At 42.0% G+C, this 27,999-nt stretch overlaps 1 protein-coding gene across 1 annotated transcript in view; it reads right to left on the reverse strand.

Annotated features, from left to right (window-relative positions):
• Positions 1–13,028: 13,028 nt before the first annotated feature.
• The window catches only part of LOC124268461 (putative cysteine protease YraA), a 74,847-nt gene continuing 59,876 nt past the window's right edge, over positions 13,029–27,999 (reverse strand). Inside the window, exons 4-5 of the mRNA XM_046703441.1 lie at positions 22,919–23,033; positions 13,029–14,103 (exon numbers count right to left, since the gene is read on the reverse strand). Coding sequence (XP_046559397.1) covers positions 13,989–14,103; positions 22,919–23,033 — 230 coding nt within the window. The 3' untranslated portion in view covers positions 13,029–13,988. The remainder of the gene's footprint in view (positions 14,104–22,918; positions 23,034–27,999) is intronic.

Consider the following 27,999-nt stretch of genomic DNA (forward strand, 5'->3'; position numbering starts at 1 on the left):
TGTGATAAATGTGAAACATATGCGCAGTTCGTTTATCGGATCTGTCTATATGACGTGTGTGTAAAACACCGACGTGACAGTGCTAATGTAATTTAGATTATGAATCGTATTTATTGTCATCACATTTCATTGCCATCTATATCCGCATTTTGTTCTCATCCACTGGTCAGTGATACAACACCACGACGACGAGTCTTCGTTCCTCATTCCCAGTGAATTCATACGGACGCCATATAGGGAAGTGCTGACGTGTTTCTCAGTATTGAAATGAGGGTGTGTAAATTTTTAACAGGTTAAATCAAGTGTACTCCATGCATGCACTTTAAGTAAGTAAGTAAGTAAGTAAGAAAGAGGAACCCAAAATAATTGTTGCTTGACTTGGGTTGGACTCCTTTCGGAAATTTATATCTACATGTGTGTGTGCGTGTGTGCGTGCGCGAGCGAGCGAGCGAGTGACTGAGAAATAGGAGCCCAATATAACTCTTGCTCGACTTGAGTTGGGCTCCAAAATATAGTTATCTTTTGGAAATCAATAACTACATACGTGCGTGAGTGAGTGCGTGAGTGAGTGAGTGAGTGGGTGGATGGGTGGATGGATGGATGGATGGATGGATGGATGGATGGATGGATGGATGGAATGAATGCTATGTTCTCTCGCTGGAGACACGTCTTCCCCTGCCTCGTTTGTCGTGACCGTATTCTTCACGAGTGATGCAGGAATCTGTGAAATGTTTATCATAGGTGTCATTTTGTTATTTCATGTCGTTTATACCTCAACAAGGGTCTCAGGCCTGCCAGTGCCCGCTGCTAAGTACTTTCCAAATGGAGCATTTCATAAAACGTATGCAGAATGACATTCTATGTACTGAGAGAACACGCTTAAAACTCATCATCACAAATACCGTGTTTTAGATATATCTCACACTTTCTCCACATGACAAGATGGAAAACCAAATCTTGGAAACGGTCGTATTTGTAAGTAATTTATTAAGCATTCTCCACGCCAATGTCCTCAGATAAGTTTGACAAGGAACGGAAATAATTCTGAAACGTTTTGATAACTTCTGTTACGTTTAAACAGGCTGGCTTCGTAAATTTGGAAACTCTGCTGTCGTCACGATAACTGTCAGAAACGCTTACCAGTCTATAAATATTATTACGTTCTGATACCTTGCTTTCATCTTTAAACAGGACAACTTTTCACTTGAAGGCCTTGTCAAACGAAGTTCATTGTACTTGTGAAAACAGCTATAGCCAGTACGGTAATACGTTGAAAAACACAATGTACATTTGTAGTGTATAACAACACCTGGGTTTTAGATGTTTACTACGATTTTGTGACTTTGGTAAATTGAGAAACATTGGCACGATTGAAAACAAAACAAAGATAAACTGCCAAAACATTTGTGCAAATTAAAATTAAAATAAACATCGAACTAACATCAATAATCGGACGGAGAATGGGCAAAGAATTTATTCCTTTCCTAGAAATAATGAATTAGGAAGGCTTTTATCCATAAAATGTCACTTATAAGTTCTGTTTTATAAAGAGCACGATTGTTTATAACTTATTGAGAGACTTAGGTATATATGATGTTCCTACTTTCATCAAGCAAACTGTCACGATATTGCAGACATTCTTCCGATGTGACTTTAAATTTTAATTCACTCATTCACTTCTCAGACAAAACAAATTTGAATTAAACCTTGCATGTAACAGCAATAGTGTAGAAATCATAGAATGAGGTCCGGAAAGGATGTCACTCATGCATTTATGCATGATGTGAGTGTATGTATTGTGGTTGAACCACGTCGTGTGTCAACATTCTTCACCATGTGTCTATTTATTTGTGGATGTTAAAGGGCATTGAACCAAACTCACTAGTGATGCTGCTTGTAAAATAGAGGTGTGACGATACAGAAATTTCACTATACGATACGTATCGCGATATCTTGGAACGATACGATTCGATTGGATGCATATTACGATATGCTACCTTTAGTTATTTTCTTGAAAAAAACATTTTTTGATAGCAAGTAACAGTGTAAATGTTTACATAACCGCCACTTACTAGTGAAAATTAACATTTTTAAGGTCAACGATACATATCACGATACAAAAAAGTATCGATATATTTATCGTCAGATGAAGTATCACGATTATCGATACTACGATATATCGTCACAGCTCTATTGTAAAACATATCACAGAAGGATAAGCAGTGGGTATTGTATCTTCTTTGGTACTTCGAACTGAATGTCGTTCATTTGAACAGGGTGTTTATCGGTATATATATATATATATATATATATACATACATACCAACGAATTACTCAGGCCTGATGTTCTCGCAATGCCCCTACAGATTGTCTGATTTTTATGTTTACAGTTTAAAAATGCATGTAATGTCAGAAATAAAAGTTTGCAATAGATTGAACTTTGTTGTATGTTTGTACGGAAGTCACAATGAGTTCCTCTTTCCTCACTATTTTTAGACTTGTGAGTTCAATATTCAGACTCCAAAGAGTATGCTTTCATATAAAAATGACTTATGCATTGCAGGTTATTAGATACAGTCAAACCTACACTAGCCGTTTTTCATGTACAACATAAACAATACTATACATACTTATGTAGATGTAAACATCTGTTGGGAAATAATGGGTAATGTAAAAATGACTTATACCTTGCATGTTACCATATGTTGTCAAACCTGCACAAGCCGTATTTCATACACAATACGAAACAAGAATATGTACATACGCTTACTTATGTATATGTAACATCTGCTGAGAAATAATGGATAATGTAATACTGACTTGGGCCCAATGGCTATCAGATATAGTCAAACCTGTATTAGCTGCATTTCACATACAATATGAACAATAATTATCATCTATCGATGCACACTTATGTATACACATCTGCTGGGAATTAAAAAATAAATAAATTATTTTTAAAAAGTCACCATGAGTGATTTAATGTTATCATTATACGTAAGCCTTACCCAGCAACATTTCGGCTACAAGGCGGTCATTTGTAAAACACTGAGTCTGATCAAGGCAATATAGTGACTGACATCATGAACATAGTGCCTAGTGGCTGCAAGAGTTGTATGATCCCCAAGGAGTTGAGATTGATAATACGACGTGCCGTTGAGATTGACATCCAGTGATCGAGGGAAAAACAAAGCGCCTTTGAGCAGCTGATCTGGATATCGGCGCTATACAAATGTTAGTATGTAAATGTAAATGAGCATCGATCTCCGCAATTTAGATACAATGACATACATCAAACGCTGAACCCCATTGAACTGGTAGGCTTGGTGCCTGAGGGTTGGTCATTGTGTGTCCTTTGTCTCGACACACCGCACCTGCCAATGGTCAGTGATTTGTCATTCTCATATCTTCATTTGATCACTTCACCGTGTAAACTGCGGTACCACCTGCCGGATATAACACAGCTAAGGGCACAACGATCATGGTTGAACTTTTGAGGTTCTATTGATCGATTTTACCCTATTTTGCAGACAGTTACATAATACGTGGTTAAAGCGTTCGCTCGTCACGCCAAAGACCCGGGTTCGATTTTCCACATGGGTACAATGTGCGAAGCCCGTTCCTGGTGCCCCCCGCCTCGATGATATTGCTGGAATATTGCTAAAAGCGCCTTAAAACTAAATTAACTCACTCACTCATCACTTTTGACGTCCCTGAAAATTGCTCAAATGATACATTGAACGCATTTAATTATTTCAGTTTCATTTATATTTAAAACACAAGTCCGCTCTATTTCCCTGATGACCTTATCATTTAATGTCGCAACATGCAAATTATTAATATTCTTCTAATATAAATTCATAAAGAGGTGATGAAGCCTTGAGTAAAGGGGGGCGGTGGGGTAGCCTAGTGGTTAAAGCGTTGGCTCGTCACGCCGAAGACCCGGGTTCGAATCTCCACATGATTACAATTTGTGAAGCCCATTTCTGGTGTCCCCCGCCGTGATGTTGCTGGAATATTGCTTAAAGCGGCGTAAAACCAAATTCAGTAAGTCAGTCGAGTAAAGGGCAAGGGTCCTTTTTGGGTCGACTGAAATGTCAACTTTGAACGTTTCATAAATCCGTTAAATGTTGTTTTGTTTTTATCACTTTATTTCTCTTTGATCTGAGTACAGCATATCATGCACATTTAACAAGTCAGCATTTTTGTTGCTTTATATAGGAGTCAAATTACAAAGTCATTATCTATGTAAATAGATTGTGGCAAGACAAATCAGTTAAACGTTGGTATGACAGTGAATAACTTGTCTCTGTTACTCGACTGCAACTATTAAGTAACCTGTAAGTGAATATGGTTTTACGCCGCTTTTAGCAATATCGAAGAAGACGCAGCGGGGGACATAAAAAATGATCATCACGCACTGTGTCCATCTGGAGAATCGAACCCAGGTCTTCGGCGTGGCGAGAGAACTCTTTAACCGCTAGTCTACCCCAACCGCAGTGCAAGTTTTGAACTTATAACATGTTTGTAAATGGATGTATATGATATCGCGAGTATGTTAGAATGGTTTTTAGTCGATTTCAGCAAAATCCCACCAATATCACGGCTCCCGGACACCACCCATGTTCACTCATTGTACCAATGTGGGGAACGAACCTGGCCTTTCGGACGATATCACGGACTGTACATGCAAATCTAGGTCTTAACAAGAATCTTAACCATTTGTTTGTACTATTTATTTCTCCAAGGTCGCGGGTTCGATCCCCGACCGCGTCACACCAAAACACGTTAAAATATGGTACCTGTTGGTCCCTGCCTGGCGCTCGGCATTAATGGGTACAACAAGGACTGGTCGGCTCGGAGTCAGTATAATGTGTCTGAGTGGGGTATTCATGCTTCACTAGTATCTCAGTGGGCTAGCACTATAAAACCAGCTTAAGTCTGGGCTAGTACAAGCAGCCGCACATACACATACACACGCATGCACGTCGTCATATGAGCGAAATCAATTTCACCTCACCTCACTATTTATTTCTCCAGCGGTAATGAAAAACTTGCTTATTTGGTAAAAAGGCTTCATTCTCTACATGGAACCCCCCGCCGTGACATAGTAAGTATATATAAAAGCGACGTTAAAGTGAGTGTGTGAGTATAGTTTTACGCCGCACTCAGCAATATTCCAGCTATATGGCGGCGGTCTGTAAATAATTGAGTCTGGACCAGACAATCCAGTGATCAACAACATGAGCATCGATCTGCGCAAATGGAACCGATGACATGTGCAAGTCAGCGAGCCTGACCACCCGATCCCGTTAATCGCCTCTTACGGCATGGGTTACTGAAGGCCAATATTCTGACCCGGACCTGAACGGGTATACAAGCGACGTTAAACCATTCTAAGCACGCCCTCGCGATGTTATATACAACCATTTTAGAAACACATCTAAAGTTCAAAACTTGCAGGGCTGTGGGGTAGCATAGTGGTAAAAGCGTTCACGCCGAAGACCCGGGTTTGATTCCCAACCTGGGTACAGTGTGTTTCCTCCATTGTGGTTGCTGGGATATTGCTAAAAGCGGCGTAAAACCACATTCACTTACTGAAAACTTGCAAATGTTAGAGTAACAACGGGAAGTTATTCATTGTCATACCAACATTTAACGGATTTATGAAACGTTCAAATTTGACATATCAGTCGACGGTAAAGGACCCTTGCCCTATACTCGTATTAACAGCGTGGACTGTCAGCTGAGGTGTTCCTGTACAACGGGCCAAGATAGAACAACTGTCACAGAGAAGGTTTCTAAAACGCCTGAGGGGGCTGGTTTTTTTAAATGATAAATTTAGCCACCTGTTGTCGCGTGATCACATGCTTAAAACAGGTCAACGGCATGTAGAGGCCATGTCATCTCTATATATATCTGAAAAATATGAATAATTTGCATGTTGTGACTCATGAATAATGCCTACCTAATTATATGATGACGTCATCAGGGAAATAGAGCGGGTTTTAAATATAAATGCCAAATGAATGAGTGAAATGGGTTCGATGTATCATTTTGAAGAATTTTCAGTTATCTCATGTAATGAGTGAGTGAGTGATTTAGTTTTACGACGCTCTTAGCAACATTCCAGCAATATCACAGCGCGGGACACGGGGAAATGGGCTTCACAGATCCAATGTATCATTTGAGCAATTTTCAGTTATCTCATGTGGAGGAACAGGGACGTCCAAAGTAATGAGTGAGTGAGTGAGTGAGTTTAGTTTTACGACGCTCTTAGCAATGTTCCAGCAATATCACGGCGGGGGACATCAGATATGGGCTTCACACATTGTGCCCATGTGGGGAATCGAACCCGGGTCTTCGGCGTGACGAGCCAACGCTTTAACCACTAGGCTACCCCACCGCCCCTAATTACATAACACGAACACATGCTTATTTATTCATGTCAGATGTATCTAAAGACATTGGTTGTTTGCTTAGTTGTTTCACGCCGCAATATTCCAGCTATATGGCGGCAGTCTGTATATAATCGAGTCTGGATCTGACAATCCAGTGATCAACAGCATGAGCATCGATCTACACAACTGAGATACGATGACATGTGTGAACACAGGGAAATGGGCTTCACAGATCCAATGTATCATTTGAGCAATTTTCAGTTATCTCATGTGGAGGAATAGGGACGTCGAAAGTAATGAGTGAGTGAGTGAGTGAGTGAGTTTTGTTTTACGGCGCTCTTAGCAATATTCCAGCAATATCACGATGGGGAACCAGAAATAGGTTTCAGACATTGTACCCATGTGGGGAATCATTTAACCACTACGCAACCCCACCGCCCTCACAAGTATTGGATTTACCAATAACACATCAACGCAAGAGAATAACTTGTCCGAATATCCATTAAACAGATTCCAATGGGCGTTAATGCAAAACTGGGGTGTTATTTATATACATAGCTGGATTACTGAAAATGAGGGACGACGCCAGATCTTTGCTAAAAGGGGCATCATGTAAATTACATAAACAGGCCTGACCTGACAGCAGCACCGACAAGCCAAGTTAAGTGCACAAAGAGTAAAACTAATGTTTGTTGTATGGGTTCGTACATCAGTACTCCCTGCCTGGTTCCCGTGGTATGCTGCGCTGGGGCTTCACTGACCTCGGCAAGGACTGCACAATGGCGGCTTCTACTACCACGCTATATATTCACTGCAGAAACATCCGAGAACGGGTGGTTAGAATTCTTCTAAGCATTGTCAGCGATACTATAACAAAGTATGTACGTGCCTAGAATAACACCCATCTTTTTGAGAAAGAAAATGTACTTAAACAATTTTGAGACACGACATTCGCCGTTACATGGGCGAAATGAGCACAATGACAAACAGTCCATTTTCAACACCGTGCGTTGATATTTCGTGTTCGTTCGCTTTCGCAATACATGGAACTGAATAACAAAAATGAGCATACTGTAGATCATTTGGATCCATTGTCTCCAGTTTGTGTATGCTGGAAGTAAATTGAACGCCTAGTGTAATGACTAGAAAGTAGTTGCTTTGATGAATTTTTCAAGCTTCCACAGAATCAAGGGGAGTTGGACATAATATAAAATAAACTGTAAAAATTAAAATCCGCTCGCCCGACCCATATTTTTTTTGAAGAAGTGATGACAAACAAGAATATTTTTCAATTGGTTTAATGTATAAACAATTCAAGGATCATAATCGGTGTCACTACGTGATTTGAAACCATGTTCAAACTCTCTCAAATCAAAGAACGCAGCTGTGCACAGTGAGGTATGGCACCGACAACGACTGTGTACTTCTCCTTATCCTTACAATCACTGGGTTGTCTGGTCTAGACAGGAATATGTATAAACTGCCGTCATATGGCTGGAATATTGCTGTGAGTGCCATGAAGCATCAACACAAAAGAAAGCTCGTGATTTCAATCACTGGATTGTCTTGTCCGGATTCGATTATTTATAGACCGTTATCACACAACTGGGACATTTCTGAGTACAGCGTTAAACAGCAAACAAAGGGTGTATACCTATTACACTTGACAGCAACAAGACCCTTGAAGATCCGGGTAAGAATTGATCTTCAGTAACCCATGCTTGGCGTAAGAGGCCACTAACGGGACCGGGTGGGTCAGGCTCGCTGACTTGGTTGACACATGTCATCTGCCCATTTCTGGTGTCCCCCGCCGTGATTTTGCTGGATTATTGCTGGGTGTGGCGTAAAACTAAACTCAGTCAGTCAGTAAGACACATGTCATCGCATCCCAATTGCGCAGATCGATGCTCATGTTGTTGATCACTGGATTATCTGGTCCAGACTCGATTATTTCCAGACCGCCGTCATATAGCTGGAATATTGCTGAGTGCGGCGTGAAACAAGAAACCAACCAACAGCCACAAAATCCTTGAAAGACATCCCAAAAAACAAAGCTCATCCAGTGTTTAGTGTGTTTAGTTTAGTTTTACGCTACTATCAGCAATATTCCAGGAATATCACGACGGAGAGCAACAGTGACCTTGCATAACATACACTCGCAGTGTTGTCATCGTGATTACGTCGTGATGACGGAGACACTATTCTGGTAGGTGATGCTTAATATTCAAAGCACGCACCGCTGACCTTGCGTTGCTCCGCATTATTTACGCGTACAAGGCCTTATTCCAGTATTCTACGACTGTCCACAGTCCTTGTTAAAGTATACCCGTGAAGGTCCGGGTTAGAATATTGATCTTCAGTAACCCATGCTAGTCGTAAGAGGCGACTAACGGGATCGGGTGGTTAGGCTCGCTGACTTGGTTGACAGATGTCATGTTTCCCAATTGTGCAGATCGATGCTCATGTTGTTGATCACTAAATTGTATGGTCCAGACTCAATTATTTACAGACCGCCGCCATATTGATGGAATATTGCTGACTGCGAAGTAAACCTAAACTCACTCACTCACTTGCTTAAGTGTGTGTGGATGGGGGCTGGTGTGTGTGTGTGTGGGGTGTGTGTGTGGTGTGTGTGTGTGTGTGTGTGTGTGTGTGTGTGTGTGTGTGTGTGTGTGTGTGTGTGTGTGTGTGTGTGTGTGTGTGTGTGTGTGTGTGTGTGTGTGTGTGTTAGCCTAGTGGTTAAAGCGTTGGCTCGTCACGCCGAAGACCCGGGTTCGAATCTCCACATGGGTACAATTTGTGAAGCACATTTATGGTGTCCCCCGCCGTGATGTTGCTGGAATATTGCTTAAAGCGGCGTAAAACCAAATTCAATCAGCCAGTCAGTCAGTTAAAGTATGGATGTGGTAGACGGTGTTGCAACATGGAGTCGAAGCTTATACTGTACGTATACAATTGTGTGTATGCTTGTACAAGGCACAGCTAGCCTGTCAGGTTGTCTCATATTTTCCCTCCCGAATAGCCCAATCTATAATGAAAACTCCCCAAATGAAACAATTTTCTTCTGTTTCTGAATCTCCCATCTCACTATGGCTTTTTAAGTCCATTTAAATAGGGGATTTTGTTTCCATCAAAATTATATACCTACTGAGACTCGGCGTCAGTCTACTTGCCCACTGAAATACCACGTCGTATGTTAACATAATTACCCTACTAAGACACACTTTCTGAACCCAGGCAGGCTCGCTCGAGGGTCAACCTTGAAAACAAAACCATCTTTGGGCCTTTGATCTCTGGGGGGTAGGGTAGCCTAGTGGTTAAAGCGTTCGCTCGACACGCCGAAGATCCGGGTTCGATTCCCCACATGGGTACAATGTGTGAAGCCCATTTCTGGTGTTCCCTGTCGTGATATTGCTGGATTATTGCATCGTAAAATTAAACTCACTCACTCTTCGGTCTCACTGAACCTCCGACCTTCCTCTCTACTGGCAGACGCTGTTAAAATATGGGTGTTAGCACTGGAATCCCTTTCTGACCGTGTAAAAGTTGTATCAGGGCATTATGTCATGCACGAAGTATCATGTTAGATAGAGGTGAGGTGAAATGGGATTTATCGTCGTACTTATGAATATTTCGCTCATATGACCGCGTGCATGCGTGTGTATGTGTGGCTGCTTGTACTAGCCCATACTGAAGCTGGTTTTATAGTGCCATTTTAGAGATACCATGCCCCTGGTAAGCATGAATACCCAACTCAGACACATTACAGAGCCTACCAGTCCTTGGTGTACCCATTAATGCCTAGCGCCCGGCACGGACCAACAAGTACCATATTTTACCATATGGAACTCGCGACCTTCCGCTCAGAGGGCGGACGCTTTTACTACAACACCAGAGAAGCGGTCATATGTTAGGTAGAACAGGGACAACTCCGGTTTCATTTTTAAGAATTTTGCGAGGGCAACGCTATTTGCCAGTGCAGAATCATTTTAAAAGTCCCGAGTCAGCTGGTAACTGTTCAACGACGACCACCGGTGCAGGTTCATTTCAGGTACAATGCAGTTATATTTAAGTTAATGTCTTAAGAATATTTGCCTTAAAATTATAGTGTAACACTTTCCTTTGATAGCTGACATAAAATATATACCTAAAGTCTAAATTTAATATTTAATCGGAGATAATTCGGCTGTTCATGGGGTTCAAGAACCGCCCTTGCCAGGGTTGACATCTACTTCTTGGACCCATAAAGGACACATAAATGTTTCATTTAGTGCATTGCGAGTACTCCATGATGTGGCATGTCTCTACATCGAGTCGAGGTATATGAACCATTTCTGTTCAAATAATTGTTCGCCTGTTCCCACGCACTTGTCATGCTCAAAGCGCTAAAGCATTATTACCCCAGATAACCCAAGCTGTCTGTGAGGCACTTGAAGGTTAAAAGTCATATGACTTATCACACCGGGTACCCATTCACTGCTGAGTGAACGGAGGTCATTCATGAATAAACTCACTTGCCTAAGGTGAGACTACATTTGTCACGTGTGCTTCGTTGTGTAAAAGTCATGACATCCCACCGGGTACCCATTCACTGCTGAGTGAACGGAGGCCATTCATGAATAAACTCACTTGCCTAAGGTGAGACTACATTTGTCACGTGTGCTTCGTTGTGGGGCAAGATTGAAGTCTCAGGAGTCAAACTGCCAAACACGGTCACCCATCCAAGGATTCTCCGTGACCAGCGTTGCTTAACTTCAACTGATTTGTGACCTTGGCTCTATGCACACGACCACACACACATCACCACTGTTCATATTGGTCCCGTGAAGATCCGGGATAGAATAGGTCTTCAGCAACCCATGTGCTTGCCATAAAAGGCGACTATGCTTGTCGTAAGAGGCGACTAACGGGATCGGGTGGTCAGGCTCGCTGACTTGGTTGACACGTGTCATCGGTTCCCAATTGCGCAGATCGATGCTCATGCTGTTGATCACTGGATTGTCTGGTCCAGACTCGATTATTTACAGACCGCCGCCATATAGCTGGGATATTGCGGAGTGCGGCGTAAAACTAAACTCACTCACTGTTCATATTGTAGGTACGGAATTTACCACTGGGTATTATTTTAACCATTCCATCGGTACACGGTTGCTAAGATGATAATGGGCGGTGAGGTAGCGTTGTGGTTAAAACGTTCGCTCGTCATGCGACCAAGGTCTGGTTCTCCGCATACTTATTTATTAAGCTCACTTCTCGTGACCGTTATGACCGGGAGGTCGGGCATGACACAATCCCATTACCCATGTCGAGGAACTCCAGCAATGGAGAGTGGCAGTCCGACTGCCCACCAGAACCATTAACGGGATCCTGCCTGCTTGTCTTGTTGTATGGTGACGACACCGTTCTACTAGCTTCAGACCCAAATGATTTACAGCATATGTTAGATTGCTTTGATAAATGCTTTAAAACATGGAGACTTAATATAAATGTATCCAAAACAAATAAACTTATTCTTGGTGGTTCCAAAAAAGACTATAAATACTGTTTCAAAATTGGAAATCACATTATAGAGAACGTGCCTTCTTATAAATACATAGGAATCACAATGCAAAAAAAATAAATACATTTACCTTAATAAAAAAGAATCTTGCTGAAAACACCAAAACTATGCATTTTGTTTTAAGCAAAGGTAGATTACTTAATTTGTCTTGTGATTGTCAGTTACAATTATTCGATTGCTCAGTTGCCCCTATTCTTCTTTATGCGTGTTAATTGTGGGGATTTGGTAATAATTCTTGGGTAGAAAATATTCATTTAAATTTTCTAAAGGAACTACTGTCATTAAGAAACTAACACCCCCTCATTCATGGTGTATGGGGAACTGGGGAGATGTCCGCTGGAGTTGGAATTAAATCACGAATGCTACTCTTTTGGAGAAAACTTTTTTCAGGGACGGCTTCTAAATTTTCTCTCCTAGTTTATAAATTACTCTATAATGATACAGCTTGTAACACATCTGGCTATAAATGGATTGCCTGTGTTAAGGACACTTTTGACAAAATTTGAATGAGCTATATTTGGGCTACAAAGGCATGTCCTAGTATAAATAGGCTTATAGCACTTGTTGTAAACAGACTGAAAGAAATCAATCTCCAGACTTGGATATCAAACACAGAAAAATCTTCAAGAGGCGCTATTTATAATATTTTTAAAAATTCTAAGTTGAAACAATTGAAACAGGACGATGCATGAAAACTCCCCCAAATGAAAGAGAGTGTACACTCTGTAATGCAAATATTGGAGACGAATTTTACTTTTTGTTTATTTGCCCTACTTCGGCCCAAGAAAGGAAAAAATAAACTGAACGCCAAAAGAAATGTTACACCTCTGAACATTAGAATATCCTAAATGTTATATGGATAGAAGACTTTGGTTTGGTATGTTTTAACAACCAATTATGTAACTCTATTGAGTCAAAACATCAGACTGAGGAAGTCATTGATAATTAGGATATCGACATGTTTGTTTAGGTGGGGTCCATTGTCCTATTTTCAATCATGTAAAAATTCAAATCAAAAGTGTAAAAAACAGTTAAAAATGGGTCCAAATGATAAATAAGACAAGGAGGAACATGACAAATCATTTTAATCACATTGGCATTTAAGAGATACATTCTACCACAGTAAGAAACATCATCTGGAATCATTTGGAAAGTATACAACTACTGACAACGTGATCATATCAGTGAGTGAGTGAGTTTAGTGTTACGTCGCTTTTAGCAATATTCCAGCAATATCACAGAGGGGGACACCAGAAATGGGATTCTTACATTGTAGCCATGTGAGGAATCGAACCCAGGACTTCGACGTGACGAAGGCTTTAACCACTAAGATACCCAACCACCCCGATCACATCAGTGATTAAGCAGTTATACGACTGTCCTTTATCTTCTGAACATCAAGAGAGTCAACTCAGGCCATGGTATGGAATACGTCCCTTGGAATATTGCTGAATGCGGCGTTAAACAACCAACCAACCAACCAACCAATCTACTGGTTGGTGACGTAATCGGATTTGGTGATAAAAAAAGTCAACATCGTCGAGTATGTTGGTCAGTACTCACAATATTAACCACTTGTTTATTGGCCCTTGCTCGTTTATTTACAGGCCGCAATACTATATCCAAAAAAATAACATTAAACATTTTTTGCGATTGATAACTCATGTAGATTCATTCACGTGTTGAAGTAGAAATACATATTTCACACCTACTTCCACTTCGTTGGCATCAGGCACAAAAACTATGTTGTGTAGAAAATCACAAATGACATATTACACGATCAATTTAGATACAACAAAGTTCCAATTTCAAATGATTTCCTTTTCATTCGATTCTCATATAATTGTGAGATTTAATATCAACATGATCTGATCATATCAATTGTAACTTACCTATTTCCTTAGAAAATCATTAACAAAAATCACCAATTATGAAAATAAAGTTTCTCAAATAATAATTATTTGGAAAATTATTTCACTTCGTGACTACGACCATCTCCGCCATCTTGGACTGAAAACGGGTGATGTTTATTCACTGCTGAGCTGTTGCAGAATTGCCTTGCAGAAGTCTGGAAGATCTTGCGGAATCCTCGAGGTGATTAAATTGCCATCAACCACGACGGGCGAGTCTTCGTAAAGAGCGCTGAAATGACACGACCATACATCAGTGACTATCGTGACTTCAAGATGAAGGTCTCCCATCCAAACACTAGTCGTAAGCAACCGTTATGACCTACTTCAGAAGACCGTCAAAACAGACCGTAGCTTCGGCTCCCTGATCCAAGAATTAAGCATTTCATGAAACACTGCTCTGTCACGTAGATTTGCAAGGCGTCTGAAATTACCACGACTGGTTTCTTCTTAGAGAGTTTGTTTGTTGTTTAACGCCGCACTCAGCAATTGTCCAGCTACATCACGGCGCTCTGTCAATACTCGACCAGACAATCCAGTGATTGACAGTATGGGCATCGATCTACGCAATCAGGTTACGATGACAAGTGTCTGCGATCCCGTTAGTCGCGTCTCACGACAAGCACGGATAGTTTAAGACCAATTCTAACCAGGATCTTTACGGGTCGACTTCTATAACAATGTACTTGAACAAATATTTATTTCATGGGTTTCTTCATAGAGAGGGCTGAGAGGATAAGGTGAGGTGAAATTGGATTTAACGTCGTGCTTGAGAATATTTCGCTCATATGACGACGTGCATGCGTGTGTATGTGCGGCTGCTTGTACTAGCCCAGACTGAAGCTGGTTTTATAGTGCTAGCCCACTGAGATACCATGCCGCAGTCAAGCATGAATACCCCACTCTGACACATTATACTGACTCCGAGCCGACCAGTCCTTGTCATGAGGACATTTCTGTTGTTTCACGCCGCACTCAGCAATATTTCAGCTATATGGTGGCGGATCTTCACGGGTAAGTAGGTATGTTGGGTATCAAAAATGAACAAATGCCACTAGCGCCAATATGTCTGAGTATGTTGACAGTGTGACACACGCAATTACAGTCCGTTTGATTTCATTTGAGACCGATGAATTGCTCTCTTACACAAAATCTAGTAAGTGCAACAGTAACATGAAATCGACAGACCAACTCTGATGATCTTTCGACCAAACTTGGCTGTCACTGCTGTTGACAATCGTAATAGTTGGTTAATTTGGGGATGGTTACATCGGGAATTTGCTACAACAATGAGACCATTCAAAAAGGTGTGAAACGTTCCTTGTCAGACGGTCTCGTCTCGCGAAGTGCCGTGACCTACTTCCGGGCTCTTTACGCGAACACCTGATGTCGTCACTGATTTTCAAGGACCCATTCATTTAATTTAAACTATTTTTTCCTTTATATCAAAAGGAATTTGTTTCCGAGGACAACCAAGACTGGGTATTCTTTTGCACAGACGTTCTATATATTACCTTAAGTTGATTATAAACAATGCTGATGCTGCGATACATTTGACTCGCTGTCGGACTTCAAAGCGTTTAAAATTACCACAGTACAACACTGACAAAAAACACACGGTTAGCATGACATGATGAGCGTGTTGTGTCTCCACAGATGGCGTGCCGTGGATCATTAAACCCACATTCCAGTTGGCAAAGACTACTGCCATGTACACTGTATCTTCAGTGTTCTTTGTCCCTGGGTTAGGTTACGTGCTCAAGGAGCAATGGCTCCAGACCGTACTATAATGCTAAACAACTCAGAAATGATCGCACCGCCTCCGTGGTGTAGTGGTTAGAGCGTCCGCCCGGAGAGCGGAAGGTCGCGGGTTCGATCCCCGACCGCTTCATACCAAAATGATAGTAAAATATGGTACTTGTTGGTCCCTGCCTGGCGCTCGGCATTAATGGGTACAACAAGGACTGGTCGGCTCGGAGTTAGTATAATGTGTCTGAGTGGGGTATTCATGCTTCACTGCGACATGGTATCTCAGTGGGCTAGCACTATAAAATCAGCTTAAGTCTGGGCTAGTACAAGCAGCCGCATATACACATACACACGCATGCACGTCGTCATATGAGCGAAATATTCTCATCACGACGTTAAACCCAATTTCACCTCACCTCACCTCAGAAATGATCGCCACTGTCTACACAAGAACATATGCTATGTACAGATTGAGTAAGAGGCGACTAACGGGATCGTTGACTTGGGGTTGACACACGTCATCGTATCCCAATTGCGTAGATCCATGATCACTGGATTGTCTGGTCCTGACTCGATTAGTTACAGACCGCCGTCATATAGGTGTAACACTAAACTCGCTCATTTGAGTAAGAGGCGACTGACGAGATCGGGTGGTCAGGCTTGCTGACATGGTCGACACATGTCATCGTATTCCAGATGCGGAGATCGATGCTGTTACAGACCGCCGTCATATACAGGTCTTGTTTTGAGAACCTGAGGCCGGCGTTAAACAAAAAACAAACAGTTATTGCCTGGATGTTCATTATGGCTAATATGCACAGCAGTAAACCAACACAAAGATTCGAACATCTTTGCTGTCTTTAAACTTTTGTGAGGTGTCTAGTCTATACATAGTGTAATCGTGTAATTACTGGTACTCAAGGTTGGTTGAGTGGTTGATTTGATGTTTAACGCCGCACTCAGCAAATTTTTCAGCTATATGGCATCAGTCTGTAAATTTTCAAGTCTGGACCAGACAATCCAGTGATGATATGGTATCAGCATCGATGTCGGTTGATGTTAATGATAGATATACAGGACTACGGACAAGAACTAACTCATGACATTAGATCATCAGCACCAATGTTCGTGTATTCTGCTATTCTGGAGACACCCATGGAGATCCGGGTTAGAATTAGTCTTCATCAACCCATGCTTGACGAACGGTATCGGGTGGTCAGGCTTGCTGACTTGGTTGACACATGTCATCGTATCCAAATTGTGTAGATGCTCATGATGTCAATCACCGGATTGTCTGGCCCAGACTCGATTATTTGCAGACAGCCGTCATATAGCTGGAAAACTACTAGGTGGGGCGATAAACAAGAAACAAACAATCGAATGCAGCCTAAGCTTTACGAGCGGTAGTTCAACCACAAAGCTATCCTCCGCCCTTTAACCTAAGAGACAAAAGACTACACGAGGCATACATCCCACACTGTTAAAGGACACGAAATGTGTCAACTGTTACACAAGTAGAGGAAATTACCTCCTCAGGACACATTTATGACCTCAGTTTGCACTGTGATGACACGGGGTGAACATATGATTCATACAGTTTAAAATTAAAATACGGAATTAAATATTACCACTTAACTTAAATAAGAACGGAGCACGACAAGTGGTGATCGCGATGCGCGCTGGAAACAACATGTAACGCTGAGACACTGTATAGCATGGTGGCACGAGCAAGCATGTGTGTGTGTCAGTTTGAATAAAACAACCCTCGTTATTAAAGGTGTCCTTGTTTATGATCTTCCTTGACGCAATGGCGGCATGTGGGCATAGTGAATTTTAGAGCGTTGAACTATCATTCACTATTAAACAAGACTCGTTTCCCATTTAAAATAAACTCTGTGCACTTTCTCTTGTAAACACGACCCGTTTTGTGATACTCGTCTTGTGCACTTTCTCTTGTAAACATGACCCGTTTTGTGATACTCGTCTTGTGTACTTTCTCTTGTAAACACGACCCGTTTGGTGCTCCTTCCCTTTTAAACTATACTCGTCTTGTGCACTTTCTCTTGTAAACACGACCCGTTTCGTGCTCCTTCCTTTTTAAACTATACTCGTCTTGTGCACCTTCTCTTGTAAACACGACCCGTTTGGTGCTCCTTCCCTTGTAAACTATACTCGTCTTGTGCACTTTCTCTTGTAAACACGACCCGTTTGGTGCTCCTTCCCTTGTAAACTATACTCGTCTTGTGCACCTTCTCTTGTAAACACGACCCGTTTGGTGCTTCTTCCCTTGTAAACTATACTCGTCTTGTGCACTTTCTCTTGTAAACATGACCCGTTTTGTGATACTCGTCTTGTGTACTTTCTCTTGTAAACACGACCCGTTTGGTGCTCCTTCCTTTTTAAACTATACTGGTCTTGTGCACTTTCTCTTGTAAACACGACCCGTTTGGTGCTCCTTCCGTTTTAAACCATACTCGTCTTGTGCACCTTCTCTTGTAAACACGACCCGTTTGGTGCTCCTTCACTTGTAAACTATACTCGTCTTGTGCACTTTCTCTTGTAAACACGACCCGTTTGGTGCTCCTTCCCTTGTAAACTATACTCGTCTTGTGCACCTTCTCTTGCAAACACGACCCGTTTGGTGCTCCTTCCCTTGTAAACTATACTCGTCTTGTGCACTTTCTCTTGTAAACACGACCCGTTTGGTGCTCCTTCCCTTGTAAACTATACTCGTCTTGTGCACTTTCTCTTGTAAACACGACCCGTTTGGTGCGCCTTCCCTTGTAAACTATACTCCTCTTGCACTTTCTCTTGTAAACACGACCCGTTTGGTGCTCCTTCCCTTGTAAACTATACTCGTCTTGTGCACCTTCTCTTGTAAACACGACCCGTTTGGTGCTCCTTCCCTTGTAAACTATACTCGTCTTGTGCACTTTCTCTTGTAAACACGACCCGTTTGGTGCTCCTTCCCTGGTAAACTATACTCGTCTTGTGCACTTTCTCTTGTAAACACGACCCGTTTGGTGCTCCTTCCCTTGTAAACTATACTCGTCTTGTGCACCTTCTCTTGTAAACACGACCCGTTTGGTGCTTCTTCCCTTGTAAACTATACTCGTCTTGTGCACTTTCTCTTGTAAACATGACCCGTTTTGTGATACTCGTCTTGTGTACTTTCTCTTGTAAACACGACCCGTTTGGTGCGCCTTCCTTTTTAAACTATACTGGTCTTGTGCACTTTCTCTTGTAAACACGACCCGTTTGGTGTCCTTCCTTTTAAACCATACTCGTCTTGTGCACCTTCTCTTGTAAACACGACCCGTTTGGTGCTCCTTCACTTGTAAACTATACTCGTCTTGTGCACTTTCTCTTGTAAACACGACCCGTTTGGTGCTCCTTCCCTTGTAAACTATACTCGTCTTGTGCACCTTCTCTTGCAAACACGACCCGTTTGGTGCTCCTTCCCTTGTAAACTATACTCGTCTTGTGCACTTTCTCTTGTAAACACGACCCGTTTGGTGCTCCTTCCCTTTGTAAACTATACTCGTCTTGTGCACTTTCTCTTGTAAACACGACCCGTTTGGTGCGCCTTCCCTTGTAAACTATACTCGTCTTGTGCACTTTCTCTTGTAAACACGACCCGTTTGGTGCTCCTTCCCCTTGTAAACTATACTCGTCTTGTGCACCTTCTCTTGTAAACACGACCCGTTTGGTGCTCCTTCCCTTGTAAACTATACTCGTCTTGTGCACTTTCTCTTGTAAACACGACCCGTTTGGTGCTCCTTCCCTTGTAAACTATACTCGTCTTGTGCACTTTCTCTTGTAAACACGACCCGTTTGGTGCTCCTTCCCTTGTAAACTATACTCGTCTTGTGCACCTTCTCTTGTAAACACGACCCGTTTGGTGCGCCTTCCCTTGTAAACTATACTCGTCTTGTGCACCGTTTTCTCTTGTAAACACGACCCGTTTGGAGCTCCTTCCCTTGTAAACTATACTCGTCTTGTGCACTTTCTCTTGTAAACACGACCCGTTTGGTGCTCCTTCCCTTGTAAACTATACTCGTCTTGTGCACCTTCTCTTGTAAACACGACCCGTTTGGTGCGCCTTCCCTTGTAAACTATACTCGTCTTGTGCACTTTCTCTTGTAAACACGACCCGTTTGGTGCTCCTTCCCATGTAAACTATACTCGTCTTGTGCACCTTCTCTTGTAAACACGACCCGTTTGGTGCTCCTTCCCTTGTAAACTATACTCGTCTTGTGCACTTTCTCTTGTAAACACGACCCGTTTGGTGCTTCTTCCCTTGTAAACTATACTCGTCTTGTGCACCTTGTGCACTTTCTCTTGTAAACACGACCCGTTTGGAGCTCCTTCCCTTGTAAACTATACTCGTCTTGTGCATTTTCTCTTGTAAACACGACCCGTTTGGTGCGCCTTCCCTTGTAAACTATACTCGTCTTGTGCACCTTCTCTTGTAAACACGACCCGTTTGGTGCGCCTTCCCTTGTAAACTATACTCGTCTTGTGCACCTTCTCTTGTAAACACGACCCGTTTGGTGCTCCTTCACTTGTAAACTATACTCGTCTTGTGCACTTTCTCTTGTAAACACGACCCGTTTGGTGCTCCTTCCCTTGTAAACTATACTCGTCTTGTGCACCTTCTCTTGCAAACACGACCCGTTTGGTGCTCCTTCCCTTGTAAACTATACTCGTCTTGTGCACTTTTTCTCTTGTAAACACGACCCGTTTGGTGCTCCTTCCTTTGTAAACTATACTCGTCTTGTGCACTTTCTCTTGTAAACTCGACCCGTTTGGTGCGCCTTCCTTGTAAACTATACTCGTCTTGTGCACTTTCTCTTGTAAACACGACCCGTTTGGTGCTCCTTCCCTTGTAAACTATACTCGTCTTGTGCACCTTCTCTTGTAAACACGACCCGTTTGGTGCTCCTTCCCTTGTAAACTATACTCGTCTTGTGCACTTTCTCTTGTAAACACGACCCGTTTGGTGCTCCTTCCCCTTGTAAACTATACTCGTCTTGTGCACTTTCTCTTGTAAACACGACCCGTTTGGTGCTCCTTCACTTGTAAACTATACTCGTCTTGTGCACTTTCTCTTGTAAACACGACCCGTTTGGTGCTCCTTCACTTGTAAACTATACTCGTCTTGTGCACCTTCTCTTGTAAACACGACCCGTTTGGTGCGCCTTCCCTTGTAAACTATACTCGTCTTGTGCACTTTTCTCTTGTAAACACGACCCGTTTGGTGCGCCTTCCTTGTAAACTATACTCGTCTTGTGCACCTTCTCTTGTAAACACGACCCGTTTGGTGCTCCTTCCCTTGTAAACTATACTCGTCTTGTGCACTTTCTCTTGTAAACACGACCCGTTTGGTGCTCCTTCCCTTGTAAACTATACTCGTCTTGTGCACTTTCTCTTGTAAACACGACCCGTTTGGTGCTCCTTCCCTTGTAAACTATACTCGTCTTGTGCACCTTCTCTTGTAAACACGACCCGTTTGGTGCGCCTTCCCATGTAAACTATACTCGTCTTGTGCACTTTCTCTTGTAAACACGACCCGTTTGGTGCTCCTTCCCTTGTAAACTATACTCGTCTTGTGCACCTTCTCTTGTAAACACGACCCGTTTGGTGCGCCTTCCCTTGTAAACTATACTCGTCTTGTGCACTTTCTCTTGTAAACACGACCCGTTTGGAGCTCCTTCCCTTGTAAACTATACTCGTCTTGTGCACTTTCTCTTGTAAACACGACCCGTTTGGTGCGCCTTCCCTTGTAAACTATACTCGTCTTGTGCACCTTCTCTTGTAAACACGACCCGTTTGGTGCTCCTTCCCTTGTAAACTATACTCGTCTTGTGCACTTTCTCTTGTAAACACGACCCGTTTGGTGCTCCTTCCCTTGTAAACTATATACTCGTCTTGTGCACCTTCTCTTGTAAACACGACCCGTTTGGTGCTCCTTCCCTTGTAAACTATACTCGTCTTGTGCACTTTCTCTTGTAAACACGACCCGTTTGATGCTTCTTCCCTTGTAAACTATACTCGTCTTGTGCACCTTCTCTTGTAAACACGACCCGTTTGGAGCTCCTTCCCTTGTAAACTATACTCGTCTTGTGCACTTACTCTTGTAAACACGACCCGTTTGGTGCGCCTTCCCTTGTAAACTATACTCGTCTTGTGCACCTTCTCTTGTAAACACGACCCGTTTGGTGCGCCTTCCCTTGTAAACTATACTCGTCTTGTGCACCTTCCCTTGTAAACTATACTCGTCTTGTACACCTTCTCTTGTAAAGAAGACTCTTATTTTGCTCCTTATCGTTTAAACTATACTTGTATTGTGGACTTCTCCTCTTAAGCTATACTTGTTTTGTGCTCCTCTAGGACAATGTTCATTTTGTGCTCCCATGGTAAACAATATTGTGGGTGTTTGTTTACGTGACGTAAACAAGAACAATATATTACTTTCTACGATTGAGAAGCACAACACGAACAATTCCCAGAATGGGCATAAAAGAGCACAAAATTAGTATTGCTTTCAAAAGGGATAGGGCACAAAACGAGCATTGTTTACAAGTAAATGTGCACAAGACGAGTATAGTTTTAAAGAGGAGCACAAAACCAGTCTTGTTTACAAGGAAGGGTGCACAAGACGAGTATAGTTTTAAAGAGGAGCACAAAACGAGTCGTGTTTAAAGAGGAGCACAAAACGAGTCTTGTGCATAAGGAAATACGCACAAGGCGAATATAGTTTTGAAGAGGAGCACAAAATGGGTCTTGTGTGCAAGAGAATGATCACAAGTCGACTATAACTCAAATGGGAATTTGGTAAAAACTATACTTACAAAACAAACTCCGAATATTATTGTAAGAGAGGAGCACAAGTTTGTTTACGATGGTATAGGGGAACAAAAACAAAATTAGAATTTTTTGTTTGCAAGGTGGGGCCGGGGGTTTGGCAGGGAGTACACACCGTGTTTTGCTGACGGGGGAGGGAGACACTTGACTTTCAAACCTTGGTTTGGCAACATTGTACAATTATTCACACGTCTTACCCAATACGTGAAGATCCGGGTTAGAATTGGTCTTCAGCAACCGATACTTGTCTTAAAAGGCGACTAAACGGGATCGGGTGGTCAGGCTGGCTGACTTGGTTGACACATGTTATCGTATCCCAGTTGCTTAGATCAATGCTCATGCTGTTGATCACTGGATTATATATTATGACCGGTGACACACAGTTGAATATTTCTGAGTGCGGCGTTGAACAACATCCATACACGTCTTACCCAGCATTCTCCACGTCGTCTTTGATGGCATGGAAGCAGGTCGCTCGTTTCCCTTTCAGGATCTTGGCCGAGCAGAACATCCAGGCACCGTGACAAATGGACGCCACTGGTTTCCCTGGAAAATAAAAAAAAGGTTATAATCTTAGCGAGTGCAAGGTTTTGAACCACACCCAGCAGATCCTAGGTGACTATATGAGTGGGTGAGCGAGAAAGTATGGTTTTACGCCGCTTTTAGCAATATTTCAGCAACATCACGACGGGGTACACCAGAAATGGGCTTGACTCATTGTACCCATGTGGGGAATCGAACCCGGGTCTTCGGCTACCCCACCGCCCCCCAAGATGGGTCTTGAGATTAGGATCGGTTACTGTTCATTGCATATCACCGTATTCATTATTCTGGATCCATCAAGACTCGATGATTTACTGATTGGTTGGTTTGTTGTTTAACGCAAGTGGGATACGATGGCATGTGTCAACCAAGTCAGTGAGCCTGTCTATTTGATATGGGTTGCTGAAGACCAATTCTTACCTGGACCTTCAAGGGTGGATGATTTACAGACCACCGTCATATGGCTGGAAAACGGCGTACAACAACATACAGACCACGCTCAGACACAGAAACCGACAATTGTAGTGTTAAACAAAAAACGAACACAAAAAAAGGGTAAATCCCTCATTTTGAATATATTCCGCCTATCGCCTCATGGCAGGGGATTAAGGACCTGTCGCATCAACACCACGGGATCTCACAGGATCGTAGCTACACATAAATTATAAGTATGGTTGACCCCAAATTTAAACCACCTTGTAAACGACCCTGACTTTAGTTACGAGTTACAGTTTATTTTAATTATTAAGTGAATAGAAAACAGAAACATAAAAAATACCGACTAAAGACAAGCAATAACACTCATCATTTTGCTTCTATTGTAGTCTAAATGGTATCCTTTGTATACGTGGATGGTATCCTTTGTATACGTGGATGGTATCCTTTGTATACGTGGATGGCACTTGCATCTACGTTGATGGTACAACTCAAATCTATGTAGATAATACTTCGTATATGACAGCAAAGTCTACGTAAAAGTAAACATACTCTACTGTCCAATTATGGAAAGTAGTTTTCCGGTAATCGACAGTAGTTCCGTGCCAGGTTCACGTAAACTCATAATGACCGATATATTTGACTTTTCATCTTTTATATCTATTTATCAGGTTAAAAAATGTAACCCTTCATTTAAATGTGTCGAAGTTTTGATGAGTAAATGTATTTGAGTTTCTCTATTTTATCACATATAGTTTGGCAATCTGAAATAATTTCAGGAAGTTGCTGAAACACGGAGAACGCCAGATGAAACCAAACAAGCTAATACATTTTTTTACAATCTAACGTTCGTATGAACTACATCAAACCAGGGTCGCGTAACGACGATACGCGTGATCTGAATATCACAGACTCAGACAAAAGTAAAAATATAGTTGACTGTAAGCACCTTTTACGTTGGTGAAAGTTGCATGTTAGTAGAGGTAAGTATCTTCTACGTAGAAAAAAGTATGGTCTTAAAAGTTTAAGAAAACATCGTCTCCGTAGGTGCAAGTATCTTCTACGCATGTTAGTGGAGTTACGTTTCATCTACGTTGATTAAAGTATCGTCTACGTAGATTTAGGTATATTATCTTTTACGCAGATAACATTGTCTTTTGCGTTGATTAAAGTATAGTTTACGTAGATGAATGTATCTTTTACGTTGTCGAAAGTATCGTCTACGTAGCTTTAGGTATCCTTGACGCAGATAACATGGTCTTTTGCGTTGATTAATGTATCGTCTACGTAGATTTAGGTATCTTTTACGCAGATAACATTGTCTTTTGCGTTGATTAAAGTATCGTCTACGTAGATGAATGTATCTTCTACGTTGTCGAAAGTATCGTCTACGAAGATGTAAGTAAGTATCTTTTGCGTTAATGAAGTATCGTCTACGTAGATGTATCTTCTACCCATACAGTATTTTCTAAGCCGATATAAATAACATATATTCGTACATTTAATCATCAGCTACGTAGATGTAAGCATCCTGCCCATGCTATTATCATATTAGATATTAATATTTTATGTTCCGTTTTGGTGTTTGACTGAGGCACTTTTACGCTTCATAGCTTTAAGGTAAGTCTGAAACTGAAAACTCCCGTTTACTCAAGACGGTGATTGCGACAGAACATGAACGTGAGACGACTAAAAACAAAAAATTCTTTACATCATAAAAAACCGCGTGACAGATGAGGAATGTCCGCTTGTTAAAATCCAGGACACCTGTCCGTTCAGCTCCGCTTCATAGAGTGGAGGCCTTCATTTTAGGACAGTCGTAACAGAATTAGGTGAGTGCGTGAATTAGTTCAACACTGGAAACGAAGTGATGTTATGACATGACCGTAGTCATGGGATATGGCCTTCAGAAGGTGTACCAGTGAAGGGACTCGGACATGGCGCCTTGGTTTATCAAACATGGGAGGTGTTTGTTTAAGAGGATATTTTGCCCTCATCTGCTTCTGAAGCTTTGTTAATAATTTAGTCTGTCTGTGGTGGGATGTGTGAATAATGAAAGAGCACTGATGTGTATCGTTACTGATATGTTCAGCACAGTGGTGTAGTGGTTAGCATGCTGGCCTCTCACGCCACAGGCCCGGGTTCGAATCCCGGTGGGGACACCAACATTTGTGACCTGAATCTCACAATGTGTTGTGTACCTGGGCAGGGCACTTCGTCCACATTGCACTCAGTCCACCCAGCTGTTTAAAATGGGTACCTGAGAAGCGGATGTACGGACCTATAGCTGCTTTGAAAGTACAATACCGTCAGGGTAATAATGTAACGCCAGAGAGCAGCATCGTGTTGGATTCTAGGCGTAGAAGTTAGCATTATTATTAATAATATTATTATTATGTTTCTGTTCCCTTTAACACGAGATAAGTCAGTCACACCGTGGTGGACTGTAACTACATCCCGACGGTCTGCAGCTAAACCACAATTGATGTCAATAACCTCGGCGGCCTGTAACTATGCCAAGGCGGCATGTTAGCACACCACGAAGGTCAGCAGCTACACCGTGACGGCAGGAAACTTAAACAAAACGGCATGTGTCTACACAACAACGGTCTGTAACTACACCATGGCGACTTGCAGCTACGCTGCGAGGGTCTGCCATTATACGAAGACGGCATGTTGGTACAGCACGGAAGACAACACCACGACAGTGGAACCACATGTTTCTCTAACTACACCACAACGGCATGTACGTACACAACGTTTCGCCTTGCGTGCCAAGATGAGTGAGTGAGTTTAGTTTTACGCCGCACTCGGGTATATTCCAGCTATATGGCGGCGGTCTGTAAATAATCGAGTCTGGACCAGACAATCCAGTGATCATCAACATGAGCATCGATCTACTTGCGCGCCAAGAGTGAGTGAGTGAGTCTACTTTTACGCCGCACTCAGCAATATTCCAGCTATATGGCGGCGGTCTGTACATAATCGAGTCTGGACGAGACAATCCAGTGATCAAACAGCATGAGCATCGATCTACTCAATTTGGAACCGATGACATGTGTCAACCAAGTCAGCGAGCCTGACCACCCGATCCCGTTAGTCGCCTTTTACGACAAGCATGGGTTACTGAAGATCAATATTCTAACCCTGATCTTCACGGGTTTGCGCGCCAAGAACCTCCTTATATAAGGAACTGGACTTGAAGACAAATGACTGAATTTCTGTTTAGTCTGATGTCGTTTGTTCCCACAGAACATTAGTTTACTGGTCCAATCTAAAATGGAAATGCTTTTATTCCGCACAAGATTTTATTCACAGCACATAATTCGTCACGAAACTCTTTGTGAATAATTCTTTTATTTATTTTATAGTTTCAGACGAAACATCGAGACATTACTATTTGAATATTCGTAACATTTCAGTTTATGAGATATGCTGTACTTGAAAGTATAGGGTTTCCGGTGGTGACACGTGCGTATCAGCTGGAAAATCAACCACGAATATTGAATTCACTCGTGTAGATATGCGCGTGAATATTGTGAACACCGAACAATACACGCAGGGAAACACAATTACACGTGCGTCCAATATGTGCAGGTGCACAGACGAAATTGACAAGATAGTCATATATTTCTGTAATTAAAATAATATATTAAAACATCTCCAAAAAGCTTCCGTTTCCACAACGTGTTGTGAAAATACGTCTTCTGATGTTGGCACTATTGATGACGACAATTTGGGTTTAATATCATATGTTCTATTGTTCACTGACAGGAAACATTAAGTGACAGCTCTGCACGTGAATGGTTGACTACACTCGTGGGTACTCGTGCAGCTCGTGCGCGTGCGTTGCTTTGTGATGATAATGATGTAAATTCCAATATATGACACGCGTGCAGTTCGTGTTCCATCTGCTGCTTTGTAATGGCCGTGGCAGATGTTCGGTATTGCATCGAGGCGTTTAAACAAACTGGATCAAAGAGAATTTCAGTTAATTTAGATTGAAAAACGATATTTAATTTAAGACAATAATGTCGTCCTATCTACAAAACTTTACCCATTAAAAGTCTATTTACATCATTATGCGTGTTTGTTGTTTTACGCATGCAGCACTCAGCAACACTTAAGCTATATGCCAGCGGTCTGTAAATCTTCGAGTTTCGACCACACAATCCAGTGATTGACATCTGACCACGAGCTCCTGTTAGTAGCCTCGAACTACAAGCTAATGTTTCTAAAAACCAGTTCTAATAACGGGACAGCGACAAGGTTCCCGCATCGATTAGATTAATATATCATTCAGTGTTTTCTTCTTGGCACTATTTGGGGTTGAGGATCGTATTAAAGTCTGCTTTTGGCTGCTGGAGGATTTTCGGCAAGGCTTTAAATTTTGACATTTTGTGAGATTTATAAATATATTAATATTTCATTTCGTTTCCCTGCCACATGTTCCCATTCAAGTGAGTCTGTGACCTTGAAATGTCTCAGAATTCCTTTCATCCAGACGAATTATTTTCTCGTAACTTCGATTATT

Source organism: Haliotis rubra, unplaced genomic scaffold, assembly GCF_003918875.1.
Source record: "Haliotis rubra isolate DU_JTF1 unplaced genomic scaffold, ASM391887v1 Scf101, whole genome shotgun sequence".
NCBI lineage: Eukaryota > Metazoa > Mollusca > Gastropoda > Lepetellida > Haliotidae > Haliotis > Haliotis rubra.